Genomic DNA, 19,818 nt, shown 5'->3' on the forward strand with positions numbered 1-19,818 from the left:
TAAAAGAAAAAAGAGAGCTTTCACTTTTGTTTCTATAATTTTTCCTTAGTTTTAGGTTATTAGGGATTGAGTTTCTTCTCTTTTCATTTCATTTTTAGTTTAGGTTTTTTTTTTAGGTTAGATTTTAGTTTTGTGTTTATTTTCATCCTTATTGTTAAAGATTTTGTAAACAATGATGAACAAACTCTTCGGCAACTTCATCAATTGAATGAACATTTTCTTAAACCCTTTGCTTTCATTTTATGTCTACAATATGTTTGATAAAATGCTTGTTTGAGTTTTGAGTCTAATTATGTGCTAAATTTGTTGGATGGTTGATTGTTTAGTTGCATGTTAGCTTAAGTTGATGTCTATTATTGATTGATTGGTTGTTCTATTATATCGAAATACTTAATATGCTAGAATTGACGTCTCCGGTGGGTGGAGTGGTCTTTGTGGGTGTTTCTCAAATAGCTTGTTATACCATGTGTCTTAAGCTGAAGGGATATAACAACAGTGATAAACACTATAAAATATTTTAAACGTATTTTTCTACGTCACTTTTCAAAAACACTTTTCATTCTCAAAGTTAGCTGACCCTAAATCAATTCAACTAAATTTAACTTACTTAATTAGTCGACTTTTCACTTACCCTTTCGATTCGAACCCAACCTAACTCGAGTCGACCCTTCTATAGATGCTACTAACACAAAGTTGAATGTATTTATAAAAATTCCTTCCTTACGGAATAGGTTAATACGAATGCGTATTAGTTCCAGTAGCAATTTAATGTGTCTATCGGTGTAATATTGATTACTTAATTTTAACTCAAGGTAAAAGTTAAATATTTTAACTTTTACCTTTTGAAAAATAGCATTTTAAGAAAATTACATTTTTACCCTCTATTAAATCTTATATCTTATATTTTACGTCATCATGTTTTAAATTCACATTGTATCATTTTAAAATTATTTTTTAATAGAAATGATTAAACCACATCAAAATTTGCAAAAATACATTTTTACTTAATTTATTTCATAACTTTTCACTAACTCCCCATCCAAACCCAACTTGATCCGACCCGACCCTTATGTAGAAGCTACTAATGCTATAGCTGAATCTATTTATGAAAATCCCAGAAGTGCCTTCATTTCCTCCCTTTCAAAATTTCGATCCTTAATTAATGCGGGATTTCACTTGTTGCCGGAAATGGCGAAGAGAAAGCAACTTGAAATACAATTTATAGGCGAAGATGAAGAAGGAACTTCCTGTACGGTAACTCATTCCACTGTTTCAGCTTCAGGTAATGTAAATATTTTTCATTTACTCTTTTCTTCTCCGTATCTCCTCAACTTAGAAGCTATAAGCATCCACTACCTTGTTTCGTTTTTTTTTATTACTTCTTCTAATGGGTCTTTCATCGATTTGTGTAATTGTATGAAAATGGTTTATGCGATCAGGTTCCGTCAGGCGTCAGTTGTTTAGTAGTGTAGATCTGTGGTATTGCGTTTGAATACTATGGTAATTTGTTAGTTTTAGGGGTTTATTAATTAATTGTATAAAAACAAAATTAGCCCTAATATTTAGCTATTTTGTCACTTCGGCTTTAATAAGGAAAAACTAATTGAAATATTAAAATTGAATAGCATTGAGGTGATTGCTTGCATGCAATTTTATGTATACTTCACTATGAATAACTTTTTAAAATATTTTTGTCAACTTTTTTGGAATTCGTTGAATCTTTACGAATTATAAATGGATTGACATATGAGCGACCATCTTGATACCATTAAAGTTTTAACCAGTTTTTTTGCCCAATAGGAAGCATTTTACCAAAATTTAAAGGTTAAGGGCCAAAGTAACAAAATGAGTAAATGTTAGGTTAAGTTTATTATTATGCTTTAATTAATTTATATAGGTTAAAATATGCTGTTAGTTTTTTTAATTTGATAAAATTTACGATCTAGTCTCTATATTTTTAAGTTAAAAGTTAAATCTTTTACTTTTTTCTAATTTAAAATTTTAATTCAATCATTGTTAGTATTTTTGTTAAAATTTTCCAACTTGGCACATGGGTTAGGCTGTCAGCATATTATGTGACATATAATTGGCAAAAAATAATTATATTAAATCGACAAATTTAGATAGAAAATATCAATGATAATGATTAGACAAGGATTTTTAATTGAAAACTTGGGAGGATTGATTTTGAACTTTTAAAGTAGGAGGATTAAATTTCAAATCTATAAAACTACATAGAGTAATAGTATATTTTAACCATTTATAACTATTCATTTTATTAAACCTACATTAGCTAAAGTTAATTTATTTAAAACCCTTATAAAATTATAGTAAGAGCTAAATAAGTTTGAGGATGTTTAAGTATTTTTAGATAAAAAAATTTTTCTGATCAAATTTTATTTTTAAATAAATTTTTATTTGGACTTTTATTATTAATCATTTAGATAATGGGTGTCCCATTATGTATTTATTTAATAATTTATATGAGCATTTGATATGGATTATTCTTAAGTTTCTCTAGTTTTGTAAGTTTTTCTTATGTTTGGAGTTACTTGAGTGAATGTGTTGGACATGCAAGTATTTTAAAGAAAATTATGCTTAAGTTTCTTTAGTGTTATAAGTATTTGATATAAATTTTTATTTATTGAAATTAAAATACCGAAATACCCCTCTCAAGATTTTGTAATTGTGATTTTAATTTAGAAATTTTAAGCATTTAACTAAATTGATGTATATAATTGACTCCTGACACCAATTCATTTAGTTCTTTTATGATAGTATAGATATAGATATAGTTGTTGGAACTTTGATATTGTAATCTACTTTGAGCATTAGCTCGTCCTTGAAGTTATGTTGTTCGAACTCTAATTTGAGTTTTGGATATATGGACATCTGACTTGAGTATCTTTAAGTTTTTTATTTTATTTTATGTATTTGGAGAGCAATGTCCCTATACTCAAGTTTGTAAATGTGCCAGACATGGGTATAGGACACAAATACTTCGTAAAAATGAAGAGTCAGAACAACATAAATTTGAAAACAACTTGTGAAGTGGAAAAAAAATTGTATATTTAAGTTGATTCATCGATGTTTGCTAGGTCGTTTCTTACGTAATAAGAGGAGAGTTAACGCCAGAAACACCAGGCAACAAGGGATGTTAAATAGCAAACAGTTTTCAGATTGCTTTGAGTATGCCCTTCTTATTTGAATCTCCTGTCCCTCTCACGTTTTTTTCCCTCATTCATAATCTTGAGTTCATGCATTATTCTTAGGAAAATATGGAAGATCTTCCCGGATAATCAAAGGGCATCTTTTACGTACCTCGATTGCTTGTGGTTTTCATGGTACATGGATGAATTGTTTAAAGAAAAAGTGTTGGAATGGATCAGTAGGAAACATATTTTCACCAAGAAGTACGTTTTCGTTCCGATATTGCACTGGTGAGTATCGTTTTCCCGACTGCTAAACACATTGGTATTAAGCAATTTTCAAGGTACCCCCTCTTTGGTTTATATGAAATTGTGATACTTTGTAGGAGACATTGGAATCTATTGATATTCTGCAACTTTGATAAACCTTTGCAATCTAACACTCAAACAACTTGTATGTTATTGCTTGATTCAATGCAAATGAGTGGCCCAAGACGGCTCGAACCTACTATTAGAAAGTATGAATCTGCAACTTGTGTCGGAATCCATATTTTTTTTTGTTGCATATCTATTTCATTGCTACTTTCTTGGTTTTAATTCCAGGTTTCTTCTAGATGTATATGAAGCTGAGAAGAGGCCTGTAATGAAACAGGCAATATCGAAAATTCCGCTATTGATACCAAAGGTGATGATTCTTTGATGTCTTGAAATAATTTTTTTCCCCTTTTTCCCACTTTTTATTGGCTTTTTGTGACTGAAGCAAATGAAAACAATCAGGTTCCCCAACAGAGAAATGGTGAAGATTGTGGTAGGTTTGTTCTTTATTTCATAAGTTTGTTTATGGAAAGTGCTCCTAAAAACTTCAGTACCACTGGTGGATATCCTTACTTTGTAAGTTCTTTTTTTCATTTTTGGTACTCTATAATTAGAGGGTTAGTACTTACAGACACGGTAGGGACATATAGGGGTGTAAATGAGACAGCGGTGCTCACAAGCTACACAAGTTCTACTCGAAAAATATTCGAATTCGGTTAGATAATTATCAAGTCGAGCTCTAGATATCGGTCGAGCCGAACTCAAGTAGCTCGAGCTATTGATAGAGTCGAATTTGAGCTTAGTAATACTTGACTCAAACGGTTTGCGAGCCTTATTGAGCTTTTCATATTTTTATATTAATAATTTACGTTAGTGGCTTAATTATTGAGCCAAATTTGAGTACAAAAATAGGTAAACAAGCTTAATCGAGCTTGAATTTAAAAGCAAATGTTCAATCGAGCTCAATTTTAGTATCAAGCTCTCAATTTTAAGTCAAGCTCAATTTTGGCAATATTCAAGTTTTGCTAGGCTTATTACACCCCTAGGGACATATATACACCATGTCCACTAAAGAGATGCCTTTAAAATGGGCTTTCCAACTGCTCCCCTGAAGACTCTAACCCGGGTGGATTCTATGCAGTTAACATCTCTAGGCACCATGCCATTAGTGGATTTTTTTTCCCTTTTAAATTGTCAATGTTTCATTTTTCTGGAAAATTTTGTAATTTCAGCTTACATTGGATATAATATATACGTATAACACTTTTTGTGGTAAACTACAGATGAAGGAAGACTGGTTTGCTCCTCAAGACTTTGATTGCTTTTGCAAGAGATTTAAACTCTGCAGCTAGTGAAATGAACTCTTTTTAACTTTGACTTTTACATATGGACTATATTACTTGGATTCGGAGTTGACTATTTTACTTAAATTATGAGTGCGATTGTCAAGTATAGGTATATAATCGACACGAATATGTTCAACTTTTAATTTTTTAATGTATAGCTTGCCTTACATATTGACCATGGTTCTGGCATTGGGTATTGACAATGTTACTTAAAACTCATTTGGTACCGACTATGTTAATGCGATTGTGTTATGCATGCATGTGTATATATATATATCTCCAACACATATATGTTTGTTCTCATCTTTTTATCAAGTTTTTGAAGTCTTTGGAAGAAGATACCTCATTTCTGGGAAATTTTGCTTTGCAAGGAAAATTTTTTTTCTAATGTTATGGATCTGTTTGAATAATACAGAATAAAATAATTATACTTTCTTGCAATTGCAAAGAATTACAATTCTTTAGGTGTGTTTAGTTAAAGAGTGTAATTACATTGTAATTCTTTATATCATATTAAGTAGAACAAATTGTAATTACACAGTTTTATAATTTATATTTTGGAATAATATTTAGTGTACTACTAGTAGAACTGTTCAAGAATTGGACTACCTGTCTAAGTTCGAAGGGTTGCTTGAAATATGTCTAAGTTCGAAGGTTAAGTAGATAAAATTCTAAAATTTAGCTTGACAAAAAATGTAAGCCCACCAAAATTTTGAAACTCTAGCTCGGCAGATTACATATAAAATATATTATAATATTACATTTATAAAGTATTAATATATAAAAACTAACCCAGCCCAAATATTTTAAATCTAAAGTCGAAACCTATCCGAAACAAAACCCAAGACCCAAAGAACTCTCAGTTTGCTTGTGTTCGTTTTATCATGATTGCGTTTGCCAGGTTCATCTTGATAAAACAAATCAAAATACAGAATCAATAGTAAGAAAATGGTAATCTGAATCGGTTAGAATTTTAAATAATACATAATGATGGCCTTTAAATTCACAATCCTTCAAATTCGGAAGCACTTCTTTAGATATAAATCAAAAAGAAAATTTCCCAAATTAAGTCAAAATGTCCTTACTTTTATTCCTTCTGATTTCAAAGTTAAATTTATTTAGTTATTAGTAAAAGGGTAAAAGCTGAACTAAAACTTCAAAATTTTAGTTGACTTCACTGTCAATTTCCTCAAATAAGCATCAAAGTTTTTACTTTAAGTGTTATTTAAACTTTTAACTTGGTAAAAACATTTGAATAACTTGGAAAACTTTGTGCATTTTAAATCTCTTTTTAAAAAACTTACTGGGTTATCCATATTTAAGTAGGGTTGGGCTCAAATAATATATTAGACTCATAATTTAAATCAAGACCGGCCAAAATAAAGAACATTAAAAATTATTTGTTTAGATCAAGTTCAACCTGATCCATCAGTAACTCTATTTGTCAATGGAGTTTTTTTAACTCCACAAGTAGAGCTAAATGATTAACAAGTGTTCTATAGAGTTATAGTAAAATAATTAAAAATAATATTAGAAAAAAAGCGACACATGACATTTTTAAGGTTGTTCATGGAATAAAAAAATACATTGCTAGTCTACCAAATACTAACTATTATATTTAAAAACATTAATTACTATAAAAATTATCACTGCGATAAAATTTTTCTAAATGAGTAATAAAATTGAAATAAATTCATCGTATGTTAGCTAATAAAATAGTCGATAATACAATTATTAATAAAACAACAAGAAAAATAAACCATCATATGTCATTTTATCTAATTGCTTCAGCGTTTCATATTTTTGGGCTATTCCTCTTTAACATTTAATATATACTCATTATCATCATTTGTTGGTCTCTAACCGAGTTCATCATCATCTAAATCTAAACATGTATCATTAAAATTATCAAAATCTCTTTCTTCCATGTTCTTCTCAAAGTATGAATAATCCTAATTCCACCCATAAATAAAATGACGTTGTTAACATAAAATTTTTTAGAACAATAATGTTCTATTAATCACATTTTAAAGTATTAAATGAACTAAATTAAAGACTTTGCCCGAAATCTAAAAAATGTATTATTATAAATTTAATTTTATATATTATAAATAACATAATATATAATATATAAAAATAAAAATATAATATTATAAACTTTAAAAGTAAATTGAGTTGGACTCAGATATTAAATATTCACATCTGAGTTCATATCATATTTTAAAGGGATTGGATAATTTTATTTAAATTTATTTTCGAGCTTAATAATTTTATCAAAACCCTCACAAAATTCGAATCAATATTCGGACTCAAGTGAATAATCTGGCCATAAAAGAATAATTCTTTGCAAAATAAAATACAATAAATAGCGTCAAAACCAGGCGCGCGCGAAGCACTCTCCGGCTCACATTAGAGTGGCCGCCATTAAAAACCGGATAAACCACCTTTTCATTTTTCACTTTCATTTTCCCCTTTAAATAATAAAACCCAGACAAGGGACAGCCGACGGTACCTTCCAAAGAAATCGAAATTTTGACTTATGATTCTCATATACACCCCCCCCATATCTCCCACAACCTTCCATTTACGTCTTAATTGTTGACTGATCAATTTCCATTTACGAATACACACGGTGTGTGTGAAGTTTATTCTTTTGGTTTTTGAATTTTTGAGTTTTTGGGGCGAAAAAACCAATGGCCAATTTGCAACTGGAAAGAGAGACTAGCATTGGGATGCAAGTGGAAGATCTATGGGATGTTCAAGAATCAAAGCTTAATCCTACGCAGAAACTTAACGCTTGCTTTGAAAACATCCCTGTCTCTGCTTTCCCTCATACTCCTCAAGGTTTTAATCTTGCTCTCTTTGATTTGGCTTATGTTTGATTTCTTAGAATCGTCAAGAATTCTGGGTTTTTTTTTCTGGAGTGTGGGTGTGGTTTGGAATAAGAATTATAAATAATTTGAATTCCTTTTTGCAATTTTTTTAGGGAAGGATCCATTTGCTCATTTTTGAAACCTTTAGGGACCCAAGGGGATATTTAGTAAAATTCAACTTGATTAATTACTTACATATACGATTCAATCAATTCGAAATTAAAAAATTCCATGTTTTCAAATTGAAGTCACCCCAGTTAAATCAATGTTGTTAAAAACTAGCATTTAGCTTTAATTTCAATAATTTCTCTTTTAAACTCAATTTTTTTTTTCAATTGTATCACCAATTTATATGAGCTATGGTGCTGAATTGATGATTATCGTTTATTTGGAGGGTCTTTGGATCATATACCGCACTCCTGCCCAGAATGTGCGAGACACCATTACTTGAAAAATGAAAAAGAAAAGTTTGAACAACATAATATAAGATGACAAGTTCTTGGAATTGTAGGAGGGAATTCTTTCTTGGGTTACCATTGTCTTAATCTTTTTTAAAATGGATAACTATCAAATTTATATGTATGATTAATACACGAACTTTGATATAGTGGCAATTATATACATTCACCTGTATATATGAAACTTTAAGCTTGATTCAACTGTACATATTTAAAGAAATGAATATATATATATTTATATTAAATTAATATAATTGTTTGTGTATGTAATATATGAACATAAAATGGTGCTAATTTGATAATTTTGTCAATGATTTGTGAAAATTGAATGAAAACAAAATATAATGTATAATGGTGTTAATTTGATAATGTTTACGATGCTTTTAAGTTTAGTTTCTTCTTGGTTAAAAGAATTGAAATTATGTTTCAGGGATCGAGATAAAATCGGATGCGAGTTTGGCCGAGGCTGTTCAAATACTTGCCCAAAACAAGATTCTTAGTGCACCTGTTGTCAATGTTGATGCACCTGAGGATGCAAGTTGGATTGATAGATATCTTGGCATTGTAGAGTTTGCAGGCATTGCCGTATGGATTCTCCAACAGGTTCAAAATCGAAACCCTTTACGATCTCTTTTCTCTATAAGCTTCTATTTTCTCGAGGGTAATAACAAATAGCAGCTCAATAATATCTCATTCATCCACCATGGAATTGGAAAATAGCATGCTGAAGAAGAAATATGATAGAATTTAATATTTAGTTCTTAGCTTCTAAGATAATGCATCCGTGATTATGTTATTTAGGTTGAAAATTGAAACCTCTTACGATCTTGTTTCTCGACAAGCTTCTTTTCTAATGAGGAAAATATCGAATAAAAGCTAGATAACATCTCATTCATTCACCATGGATTTGGAAACTAGCATGTTGAAGAAGAAATATGATAGAATTTGATCTTTATTTCTTAGTTTTTACAATCATGCATCCATGATTATGATGTTTAGGTTGAAAATTGAAACCACTTAAGGTTTCTTTTCTCTATAAGCTTCTTTTCTATTGATGAAAATATCAAATAGTTGCTCGATAACATCCCATTAATCCTCCATGGATTCAGAAAATAGCATGCTAATGAAGAAATATAATAGAATTTAATCTTTATTTCTTAGTTTTTATGATCATGCATCCATGATTGTGATGTTTAGGTCCAAAATTGAAACCATGTACGATCTCTTTTCTCTATAAGCTTCTTTTCTATTGAGGAAAATATCGAATAGTAGCTCGATAACATCTCATTCAGCCGCCATGGAATTGGAAAATAGCATGCTAAAGGAGATGGTAGATTTTAATCTTTATTTCTTAGTTTTTATGATCAAGCATCCGTGATTGTGATGTTTAGCTTAAAAGGTAAAAGTACCATGGAAGCTATTGTACTAAGAATCGGATTGCATCTTGACAAATTAGTCCCTGTAAGTTAGATCAAAGAAGCAAACTGGACATTCTATTAAAAATTATATCTATTTTTAGTGTTAAAAACTGGTTTCTATACATGAACATAAGTTACACTTGGCACATTAGGTGTAACTATTTGGGTGTAACCATCTGGTTATTTCGTCAACTATGTCAGTTTTGAACAATATAAATGAATGGAATTTTTAATAGATAGGACAAGTTTCCTCTTTGATTTAATGTATAAGGATTAATTTGCCCATTTTTTTAGTAAAGGGAGTAAAGTGCAATCTAACTCCTAATACATGGGCTTCCAATACGGTTTTGCTTATGATCTCTTGTCACTATAATTCTTTTTTTCGACGACAATATTGAATAGTAGTTTGATTATGTCTCATTCATCTAAAATTTAATCTTATCATTCTTAGTTTTTGTGATTATACATCCATGAGTATGATGTTTAGGTTGAAAATCAAAACCGCTTACAATCTCTTTTTGGTATAAGCCTTTCTTTTCCAAGGGAAATATCATATAGTATCTCGATAGCATCTCATTCATCTGCCATGGATTTTGAAAATAGCATGAAAAACAAGAAATAAGATAGAATTTAACCTTTCTTTTTTAGTTTTTTGTAATCATCCATTCATGAGTATGATGTTTATGTTGAAATTGTGCCACATATCAAAACTTGCGCCTGTGTTGCTTCAACTTTTCGTTTTTCTTAAGTTATCTGTACTTGATATATATTCGAACACGAGTATGGGGATTTCGCCCTCCAAACATACCCGTGTTCAGAACATATACCAAAGTTCGAATAACATAGCTTGGTGGTGATTTTCTCTCTTTATTGCCTATTATAATGCATTGAATTTGATATATCTTTGTTTATGGTTAAACTACCTGGTTGGAACTCAGGCGTTTCGTTTTACTATATAGGCTTAGGAGCAAATTAGTCCCTTTAGTCTTTATACTTTTAATTTTGAAGCAAATAAGTAAAAGTGAAAATGGAAGATCATTAAAAGAAATGCTAACTTATTGTGTTTTAAGATGACATGAAAGAAAAAGTAAGCAACTTGTTCTTTTTGTGTTTTAAAAAACGTTGAATTTGATTACTTTGTTTCGAAATAGAACATAAAGGGACTAAACTGCTCGCTTTTTAAAATGAACTACATATATTTTTCATCCAAGCTTTGCTCCCTTCATCTACCAAATTGAAAGTGAAATTTTCCTTCTTTTTTACAGTCAGAACCACCTTCACCTACAAACCATTCGCCTACCGGAGCTGAACCTGCAGTAGCTTCTGCTAACGGAATGCCCTCTTCTGCCGAGCTCAGGACTTTAGGCTCTGAAGATGCTTCAATCACTGCTGGAGACTTTTTTGAGGCTCTAACATCCTCCGAGTTCTATAAGAAAACTAAGGTTGTACTTCTAATTCCCATTACGGACTTTTGCTCGCTTTCTCCATTTGTTGTAATATCCATGTTAACTCATGAGACCATATAGGTCCGGGATATCTCAGGATCCTTCCGCTGGGCACCATTCCTAGCTTTGCAGCAATCAAACTCGTTTTTGACTATGCTGTTACTGCTTTCAAAGTACAAAATGAAGAGTATTCCCATAGTTGATCTTGGTGCTGGAAATATCAATAACATCATCACACAATCGGCTGTGATTCACATGTTAGCGGAATGTACTGGGCTTCAGTGGTTCGAAAGCTGGGGAACCAAGAAACTTTCCGAGATTGGTCTTCCTACGATATCACGCAATCAACTCGTTACAGTGAGTTGCTGTTATTGGTCAAAACCTTGTTTTTAATTTTATTTTTTGATTTTTTTATCGATTTGATGCTTTTCTTATCCATTGCCATTACTCAAAGGCTTAAGCATAGGTTTAAAATCGGATCGCATTGACCAGGAACCGGTTTGTTTGGTGGTTCAACCCTAGTTGAACCTGTAAAATCAGTTGAGCTGCCCTGTTCAATTGGTTGAACCGGGACTGGAGTTCAACCGATTCGATCTTTAGTTCGATTTTTTCATCATGCTTGATAGTCCCAGGTCCCTACCTTTCATGAGAGCTTGCTAGGTTTCGTGATTTCTTCATGTTCTTCCGGTTTTCATCTCTTTGCATTTAGAGCTCATCGGATTCGAGATGTTAGCAATCTATATTTCTATGCTAGGTACATGAAGATGAACCAGTGCTTCAGGCATTTAGGTTAATGAGGAAAAAGAGAGTCGGAGGCGTACCTGTTGTCACCGGTGATGGAAAAAAAGCTATTGGTAACATAAGCCTTAGAGACGTACAGTTCCTTTTAACCGCACCGGAGATCTACCATGATTACAGGTCCGTGAATAAATTATACTGCAACATTTCATTTAATCATTTTGAAAAGTACTATTCTGCGTTGATATTTCAATCCTTTTGTGAATCGTAGATTGATCACGGCAAAGAACTTCCTGCTAGCAGTTAAAAACTACTTGGAGAAACATGACACGAGATCGCCAATGTTGAGTGGCATGATCACTTGCAAGACAAATGAAACCATCAAAGAGTTGATCCAAATGCTCGACTCGTTGAAGATCCAACGAGTGTATGTCGTTGATGATGACGGGAATTTGGAAGGAACGATCACGCTTCGAGACATCATTTCGAGGTTAGTATATGAACCACCTGGATACTTTGGTGATTTTTTCGATGGTGTGTTGCCTCTACCAGAGAACTGTAGGGTTTAAGAATGATCCGAAGCTTGGTGTTTCGTATGACTGACTTCCCTTCTCTTCGTGATTCTGGTTTTTCGGGTTTTCTGTCGTGTTTGAGACGGATCGGACATGCGGACTTTATTATGTAAGGCTGAACCTTTGTAATTTAGTTGCTTCTGGCTTTGTTAGGTTCCAATTTTTGTGTAAATTTTGGTGTCTTAAAGAACTTGATTGAAATAAAATAAGAACCCACCTTCTTGTTTTCTATACAGAAATGGTATGAAATATTTATTAGTCCGAGTATTTAGACAAAAGTTGAAATTTAGTCCTTATACTTAAAAAAAGTTACAAATTAAGTCCTCTTTCTTTTTATTTAAAATTTAAGTCCAATTATTAACATCGTTAGTATTTTCCATCAAAATTTACCAATTTGACATGTTGATTAGATTGCCCTCATATGATGTTACATATGATTGATAAAAATAAACATATTAAATTGACAATTTTTATAGAAAATTTAAACAACAATAATTAGAATAAAATTTTAAATTAAAAAAATAGAAAGATTAAATCTTTAATTTTTAAGGTATAAGGATTAAATCTCAAATTTTAAACAAATTCAATCCTAATGGTACATTTTAATCTAAAATTAACATTGATTCTTTCTACCGTCCGTAAGAGCTAAAACTAGTATTTATGTAAAAAGAAAATCTTGGTAACCTCAAAATATCATTTTCATTTCAAATTATATATATTGGCTATATTGTCATTAAATTGTCTCTCTCTATATTTCTTATCCAGATTAAAATATATTATTTTTAAATTTTAAATTTTGTTACAAAATCTGGAGGTTTCAAAATATTATGATTGGGAAAATAAAAATAAAGTAATATAAATGTTTAATTTTTAAAATTTTTATAGTTTGAATTATGATTAATATGGTTAAGAATAAAAATAAAAATAAATTTGAATACAGTTTTAAAAATAAATTACTTGTAATAATATATTCAAAGTTAAATAATGATGTTATATTATTTAATGTTAAATATAACTCTTAATGTTTACATTTTTGTCAATTTGACCCTTGTTCTTTTTTTTTTAAGTTAAACTTGTCTCTCAACATTTTAAAAAGAGTTAAACTATATCATTAATCTTTAAAAGAGTCGAATTATTGTTTTTTAACATAAATGCTAACTAAAACGTTTTAAATATGGCAATCCACATATATTTTATGCTAAATTTTTGAACTTTTATTAACTTCTTTTTAGAGCTTTTAAATTTTTTACCATTTTAAAATTATTTATTAATATGATATGTAGGACAAACAATGTCATGTCAACATGAAGTATACATAGACTAAGTTAACATTGTTCAAAAGTACTCTTTTTAACATTTCTAACATTTGAAAGGTTAATGATCAAATTTAACTTAAAAAAAAAATTGACAAAAGGTATAAACATTGAAAGCTAAATTTGACATTATACATATTCATATAGTGTAACAAGGAGGAGCAAGTATGGAGGAGAGAGTGGTGGATGCCGCAAAAGCTGGTTCACCTAGTCAGGACGGAGAGTCGGAGGTTATAAAGAACAAATGTGAAGAGAGTGTTAGGGTTGAGAGTTGAAGGTGAGTTGGGATAGTATAGGTTTGGGATTTTAGGAGAGTTGATTCCTTCTGCATCACTTTTGGAGATATTTATAGTCGAGGGTCCCATGTAATATGATGTTAACGTGTTGGTCTTGCCATCTAGCCATCATTACGGAATGCGTGGGACAGATGTCTTCGATGGGATGAGAATGTTTGTGATGAGACAAGTTCCATTATTTGTTCAAACTTGATGGTATAGGGCAGTTGAGCCCACATGGTGTTTGATAAAACCAACAACTTCATGTTCTAGATGAAAGCTTGGGTACTTGGATGTTGATGGCTCACGCTTGTCTGGATGATCGTTCCGGGTGAGAGGCTTGAAGGCGACCTTTTAGTTTATTAATATTTGGCTTATTGTTTGAGTGTCATTCTAACTTGCCACGTGTCTTTATGCGAATGGGGTACAACAAAAACAATTATATATAACCTTACCTTTTGCCATTTGAGGAAGTAAAAAACAACTAATAATGATAAAAAAATTGTTAGCTTTTGTATCAATGATTGTGATTCATATGTAGTTGTCCATGGTTAGACATAGATTTGTTCAAGGGTTGAGTTATTCACTCATGTTCGAAGGTTTGTTTGAAATTTAAAAGGGTTTGGACAAAAATATTAAACCCGAAAAATAGACTTGGGTAAAATAATAATCTCGTTTAAAATATGGGTCGAGCTTGGGCTTGAATATTCAAACCCAGGCCTGACTCGACCATTTTTAAATTTGGAATATTTTACGCTATGTTATTTATATATATTATTCAATTTATAACATATAAAAATTAAATCTATAGTAATATATAATAGTATTTTAATGGAAACATTAAAAAATATTAAGATAAATATATAATAAATTTAATAAATAAAAATTATCTAAAATCATTAAATATTAAATTAAAATAATATAAATATATATTTTTAATATTTTTTATAAAATAATATAGAGGCAGTCCTGAAATGAGCTTGGGTTAGCCATTTGTAAATATGAGCAAAATTTTAGACTCATATTTCAAGCCTGGTCAGGCTTGGATAAATATAAAATGTGTTAATATCATACTTAGACCCGGCCTGACCCATAAACAACTCTAACCTAGACCATTACAATGTTGAACAATTATAAATTTCAAGGTAAACTACATAAATAGTCATCTAGTTATATATATATATATATATATATATTTCTTTTATCACTTAACTATAAAAAGTTATAAAATAATCACTTAACTATTAATAAATTTCTTTTTAGTCATCCAGCTATTTTAAAATTTTAAATGTTTTCATTTTACAAAAAATCAAATAATTAGATAATTAAAAAAAGACTAAAGACCCTAAAATTGATTTTTTTTAGCTTACCTGCTTTCTCTAAAGTCCAATTACAAATTTAGCATGAGAGCAAGATGCATACTCATCTCTCCACGTGTATCAAACTAGTGGAGGTACTTTTATTTATTTATTAGAACTAGATTTATTTCCATATATTATTTTAGATTTATGGGGTAAATCTTAAAATTATACATGGACTATGATTTAATATGTAACTGTATATATGAACTTTAATTTTATGTAATTTTATACATGAAATTTTGATTTGATCCAATTCTTATAAATTATTAATACAACTATTGATATAACATTATTTTATGTTTATATAGCATACATAAATAATTATATTTATTCAATATAAAAATAAAAAGATGAATTAATTTCTTTAAATGTGCATGATTAAATCAAAATTAAAATTTCAAGTATACATTTGAACCAAAATTAGAGTTTCGGTGTATAATTGCACCAAATTAAAATTCATGTATACAATTACACATTAAATCAAAATTCATGTATAATTTTAAGATTTATCCTAAATTTTTCAATATTGTTGAAAAGATATTTAATATATGCATATAAAATATTTACTAATGTCAAATAAATGGTATTAAATAAAATTTGAATATAAAGTATTTATGTACCAGTAGAATGTTTTAATAAATTTTTTATTCTTTATCACCATATAAAGATAAAATGTTAGAAATTTTTATTTTTAAAAAATTATATATTGTCGATGTAACCGTAATTGGACGAAATGAATACATATTAAATTGATTACGCCTATTTATTATTGAAATAATATGCATCTATTAATATGACCAAAACCCACTACATTAGTGAAATTGCTTCTTTTTTTTCAATAGTAAAGGTGAAACTCGAATAGAATATATATTAAAATAGAAATGGACTGCATGAAAGATTTGGATTTACGATTTTAATTTTCATTTAAAAATCATATCAAACAGCATCTCGGTCATCACCTTCCCTAACCCCAGCACCACCGCCGTCGCCGCCTTATTCCAACCACCGTTCAAAAGGTACACATTCCAACTTATGCCTCAACTTCCAATCAAGAGCTTGGCATCCACGAGAGCAGTAATGCACCGTCCCACAAGCCGAGCACCTCCTAAACTCATGCGCCCTCGTCTCCGGTCTCCCACACCCTTTATGAGAACAAAGCCTTAAGCCCTCACCCATCTCACCCAACCCTAACTCGAACCATTCTTTCAAAAACACATTGACCGGGTGCCCCTCCGAAGCCGGTTCATTACTCATCGACGAACATCCCGAACCGGAGATGCAATTAAATTGTTCATAGTTAAAACCGCGGTGATGGTGGTGGTGGTTGGGTTGCTGTTTGACTAAAGATTTTAGCAACGACGCGAGTTCTCGCGTGTTGGCTTGCATGAGTAACCGGCGTCCGGCCGTTATATTTTGGCGGATGCCGTAACCGTCTTGAAAGCAATGGCCGAGCTCACGGAGTGCGTCCACGTGGCCAAGGAAAGCGGCTCGAGCGCATAAAGCTACTCCGGCTTGGAGATCCTTGTCGGTTCTGGAGCCACCGCTGCCGTTGAATTGTATGACTGCTAGCGAGTATAAAGCTGGCGCGTAGGATTTGACTGCTGCTTTGGCCATTAACGACATCCCGCTTCCTCGGTTTTGTAAGCTATAAAATCGAATCTGTAACGGCGGTAACGCGAGTTAAGATAATTACTAAAGTAAATTTCGGGTTAATTGCATCATAGATCCCTCTATTAGGAATACAATTTTAAATTAAACTTCATAACATTGCAATTTAATCATCAAAGTATCATCTCAAGTAACGACAAAAATACTATTATTTTATAAAATAAATTCATTTATTGTAAGAGTATTTTTGTTGTTTTATATATTTTATATAGAAAATTAATCTTTGATAATATTAAACCATTTATTAGGTTTGATATTACTATTCAACAAGACATCGAAAATACTCTTGCTTTAAGAAGTAAATTATATTATTTTAAAATGTTTTTTTATTTTTTATAATATATGAACTAAATTGATCCATTTAATGATAAACAGGTCAATTTGATCCAATCTTCAGTTACTTCAACCTATTAAAGTAATACTTTAGTTTTGAGGAGTAAATTGAAAGAGCAATATACAATTTAGAGGGTAGTTGCAAATTTTTTAAAAACAAAGTAAAAAGATTCAGATAAATAGGATGTATAGGGAGTAACGGAGTACGGACCATGCCAAGAGTGTAACAAGCTTCAACGTTGCCGGCGTTGACACAGTGTATGAGAAACCGGTGAACAGAATCGGACCAATTTTTAGCTTTCACCGCCAAAACTTTTGATCCAACATTTGATAACACGAGTTGATGAAACCCTAAACGCTTAAATCTCTTGCATCTGTTGAATAAAATTTGAATTTTCCATTCAGAAAAATAAAATGAAAATGAAAATGAAAATGACAGGAAAAAATAAAGAAAAAGATTCAGAAGAAAGATAATTAAAATACGTTAAGAGAGCATTGATGAAATCAGAAGAAGAAGCCGCTGAAGAGCTGAGCTTGCAAAGAACGGAAACAACAAGATCGTCAGGTAATTCATCGAAGAGATTTGGTTCGTTGGCGGCGGCGATTTTATGAACGGTACTTCGCTTTGATCTCCTCGGTGAGATTCCTCTACTATTTTCTTCCATTTTCTTGGATTTTTCTTGGAGATAAAATAAATAAGAAAATAGAAAGAAAATGCAAACGCAATTTCAAAATTGACCTCTTTATCTTCCTTCTTGTACTGCTTATATGAATCTCATGATTTTGATTTTTTTTTTTTCTGGTTTTGGTGTTTTTCACATTAAAAGCAAAATTCCATGTATCTATTTATTCTAATTATAAAATGGGTTAAATCTGTTATAACTCCTTAGACTCTTTGTAAATTAGAATTTAATCTCTATACTTTTAATTTTCTAAAGAGTCTTTTTACTTTTAAATTTTAAATATTAAAATTTGACTATTAATATTGTTAAAATTATTTTATTAAATTTAAGTCATTATAACGTCTTCTTTTAGACACATGACTGTCAAGTGAATATTTTTTATTTTAAAATATAATATCAATAAATTTAATAAAAAAACTATTGTATTAACAAATAGACTTAAATTTTGAATTTTGAAAAAGTAAAGAGATTAAATTCTTAGAAATAAAAGTATAAAAATCAAATTTCACGTTTATGAAGAATATAGAAGCCTTATGGCATATTTTAACCATTAAATTGGTAAAATAAAATGCAAAAAAAGGATAATTAAATTCAAATTAACTTACAAAACAAAATTATCAAATAAATATATTTATAAAGAAATTATATAAATAAAGGGTTTTGATTAAATGATAAAATACAAATGTTAAAAACTATAAAATTGACAATCGGCTAATAATTGATTGCAATGGTTGATTTAACCAACTGATTGTATTAATTGATTTGACCAATCGATTCTATTAATCATTACGTGTAAAGTGATAAATAAAGACGTAACATATTTTATTGTAAAGTAATTATTTGTTTATAATACTTTAGTCTTTATTGAGTGAAATTAGTGAAATAAAACACTATTACCAATGGATTAAAACATCCATTATGGAGATTACTAAGTGAATATTTTTTAAAAATTTAAATAAACAATTTTTTGATTATATTTTTGAGCATTTCATTTCCAATCAATTGTTGAAAAAAGTTGTCCATCCCAGCGTTTTTGTTTTGAATGTTTTAGCTTAACAAGCTCTTGCAAACCTCTATTTACCAAATACTATAATTAGAGAGTTTGACTATCCAAATTTTCATTTGTGCTCAAATCAGCTTAAAAAAAAAGTCCAAAATTTTGTTTACCGCCTTTATATGTTAATTTTTTTATATAAAAAATATAAAATGGCAAAAAACCCCTTAAATAAATATAATTTACTTCACAAGATAACAATATTTTTATCATTATCTAATTAAATTAATATCGTAACACCAATTCCAACAAAATAATTCAATAAATTTCAATTTAAAAGAAGGAGCAAAACTCACAATTCTTTGAAAAGAAAACAAACAAATAAAAGTCCAAAAGAAACTCCACTTTTCACATAACCACCGACTCTTTTTATCCTCTTTCACAATTTCTTTTAAATATTTCTCTCATTTAATTCATTTTTTAATTAGTCCATAATTACCTTAAAAGAAAAACTCATTTATTTTAGAAAAAAACTATCAAATTTTATTTAAAAATAATTAAATATATTTTATTTTTGGCAGTAAGATGACTTCAATGTCTATCCCGGTACAATATGACTTGTCACTGATAAATTTTAAATTCAAACAAATATAATTTCTTTAAATAATATATTAAAAGAAAAATAATAATTTACTCAAAATAAAAATAAAATATTAATTATACAATTTAACTTTTTTTGTCTCAAATAATGATAAAATATATCATATTAATTTATCATTACACTATTCATGACAATTAACAATTTAAGATAATAATAATTATATCGTAATTTTTAAATTTTAGTGAACAAAATATAATTTAAATAATACATAAATAA

The 19,818-nt window shown here is 29.8% G+C and overlaps 3 protein-coding genes across 4 annotated transcripts; 2 read left to right on the forward strand and 1 right to left on the reverse strand.

Moving 5' to 3' along the window:
• Nucleotides 1–1,051: 1,051 nt before the first annotated feature.
• On the forward strand, nt 1,052–4,979 carry LOC105786251 (ubiquitin-like-specific protease 1D). 2 transcript variants are annotated; one of them, XM_012612614.2, is made up of 7 exons: nt 1,059–1,282; nt 3,099–3,189; nt 3,273–3,440; nt 3,536–3,667; nt 3,753–3,834; nt 3,927–4,040; nt 4,748–4,979. In XM_012612614.2, the coding sequence occupies exons 1-7, from the start codon at nt 1,189–1,191 to the stop codon at nt 4,814–4,816; spliced, it is 750 nt and encodes a 249-aa protein (XP_012468068.1). In that variant the 5' UTR covers nt 1,059–1,188; the 3' UTR covers nt 4,817–4,979. The 2 variants fall into 2 exon arrangements, with proteins under 2 accessions (XP_012468085.1, XP_012468068.1); XM_012612631.2 differs by lacking the exon at nt 3,536–3,667 and having other exon boundaries at nt 1,052–1,282.
• Nucleotides 4,980–7,207: 2,228 nt separating this feature from the next.
• Nucleotides 7,208–12,553, forward strand: LOC105786243 (SNF1-related protein kinase regulatory subunit gamma-1). The gene is made up of 6 exons (XM_012612602.2): nt 7,208–7,654; nt 8,572–8,744; nt 10,825–11,001; nt 11,086–11,361; nt 11,759–11,922; nt 12,014–12,553. Exons 1-6 carry the CDS (start codon nt 7,504–7,506, stop codon nt 12,309–12,311), a joined length of 1,239 nt encoding a protein of 412 aa, XP_012468056.1. The 5' UTR covers nt 7,208–7,503; the 3' UTR covers nt 12,312–12,553.
• A 3,522-nt stretch (nt 12,554–16,075) lies between these two features.
• LOC105786236 (F-box protein At1g67340) lies at nt 16,076–18,065 on the reverse strand. The gene is made up of 3 exons (XM_012612589.2): nt 17,748–18,065; nt 17,476–17,638; nt 16,076–16,922 (listed from the first exon to the last, which is right to left on the reverse strand). Exons 1-3 carry the CDS (start codon nt 17,927–17,929, stop codon nt 16,257–16,259), a joined length of 1,011 nt encoding a protein of 336 aa, XP_012468043.1. The 5' UTR covers nt 17,930–18,065; the 3' UTR covers nt 16,076–16,256.
• Between the last annotated feature and the right edge of the window lie 1,753 nt (nt 18,066–19,818).

This window comes from Gossypium raimondii, chromosome 7 (assembly GCF_025698545.1).
Source record: "Gossypium raimondii isolate GPD5lz chromosome 7, ASM2569854v1, whole genome shotgun sequence".
Lineage (NCBI taxonomy): Eukaryota > Viridiplantae > Streptophyta > Magnoliopsida > Malvales > Malvaceae > Gossypium > Gossypium raimondii.

Bases quoted from the DNA above. Each gene is read 5' to 3' on its own strand.
- LOC105786243 (XM_012612602.2), top strand. From the start codon at position 7,504: ATGGCCAATTTGCAACTGGAAAGAGAGACTAGCATTGGGATGCAAGTG. The intron at 8,745-10,824 runs GTTCAAAATCGA...TCTTTTTTACAG, and splicing joins CCGTATGGATTCTCCAACAG to TCAGAACCACCTTCACCTAC. The intron at 11,002-11,085 runs GTTGTACTTCTA...GAGACCATATAG, and splicing joins AGTTCTATAAGAAAACTAAG to GTCCGGGATATCTCAGGATC.
- LOC105786251 (XM_012612614.2), top strand. From the start codon at position 1,189: ATGGCGAAGAGAAAGCAACTTGAAATACAATTTATAGGCGAAGATGAA. The intron at 1,283-3,098 runs GTAATGTAAATA...GATGTTTGCTAG, and splicing joins TTCCACTGTTTCAGCTTCAG to GTCGTTTCTTACGTAATAAG. The intron at 3,190-3,272 runs GTATGCCCTTCT...CATTATTCTTAG, and splicing joins CAGTTTTCAGATTGCTTTGA to GAAAATATGGAAGATCTTCC.
- LOC105786236 (XM_012612589.2), bottom strand. From the start codon at position 17,929: ATGGAAGAAAATAGTAGAGGAATCTCACCGAGGAGATCAAAGCGAAGT. The intron at 17,639-17,747 runs GTATTTTAATTA...TTTATTCAACAG, and splicing joins TTCATCAATGCTCTCTTAAC to ATGCAAGAGATTTAAGCGTT. The intron at 16,923-17,475 runs GTCCGTACTCCG...CCGCCGTTACAG, and splicing joins CTTGTTACACTCTTGGCATG to ATTCGATTTTATAGCTTACA.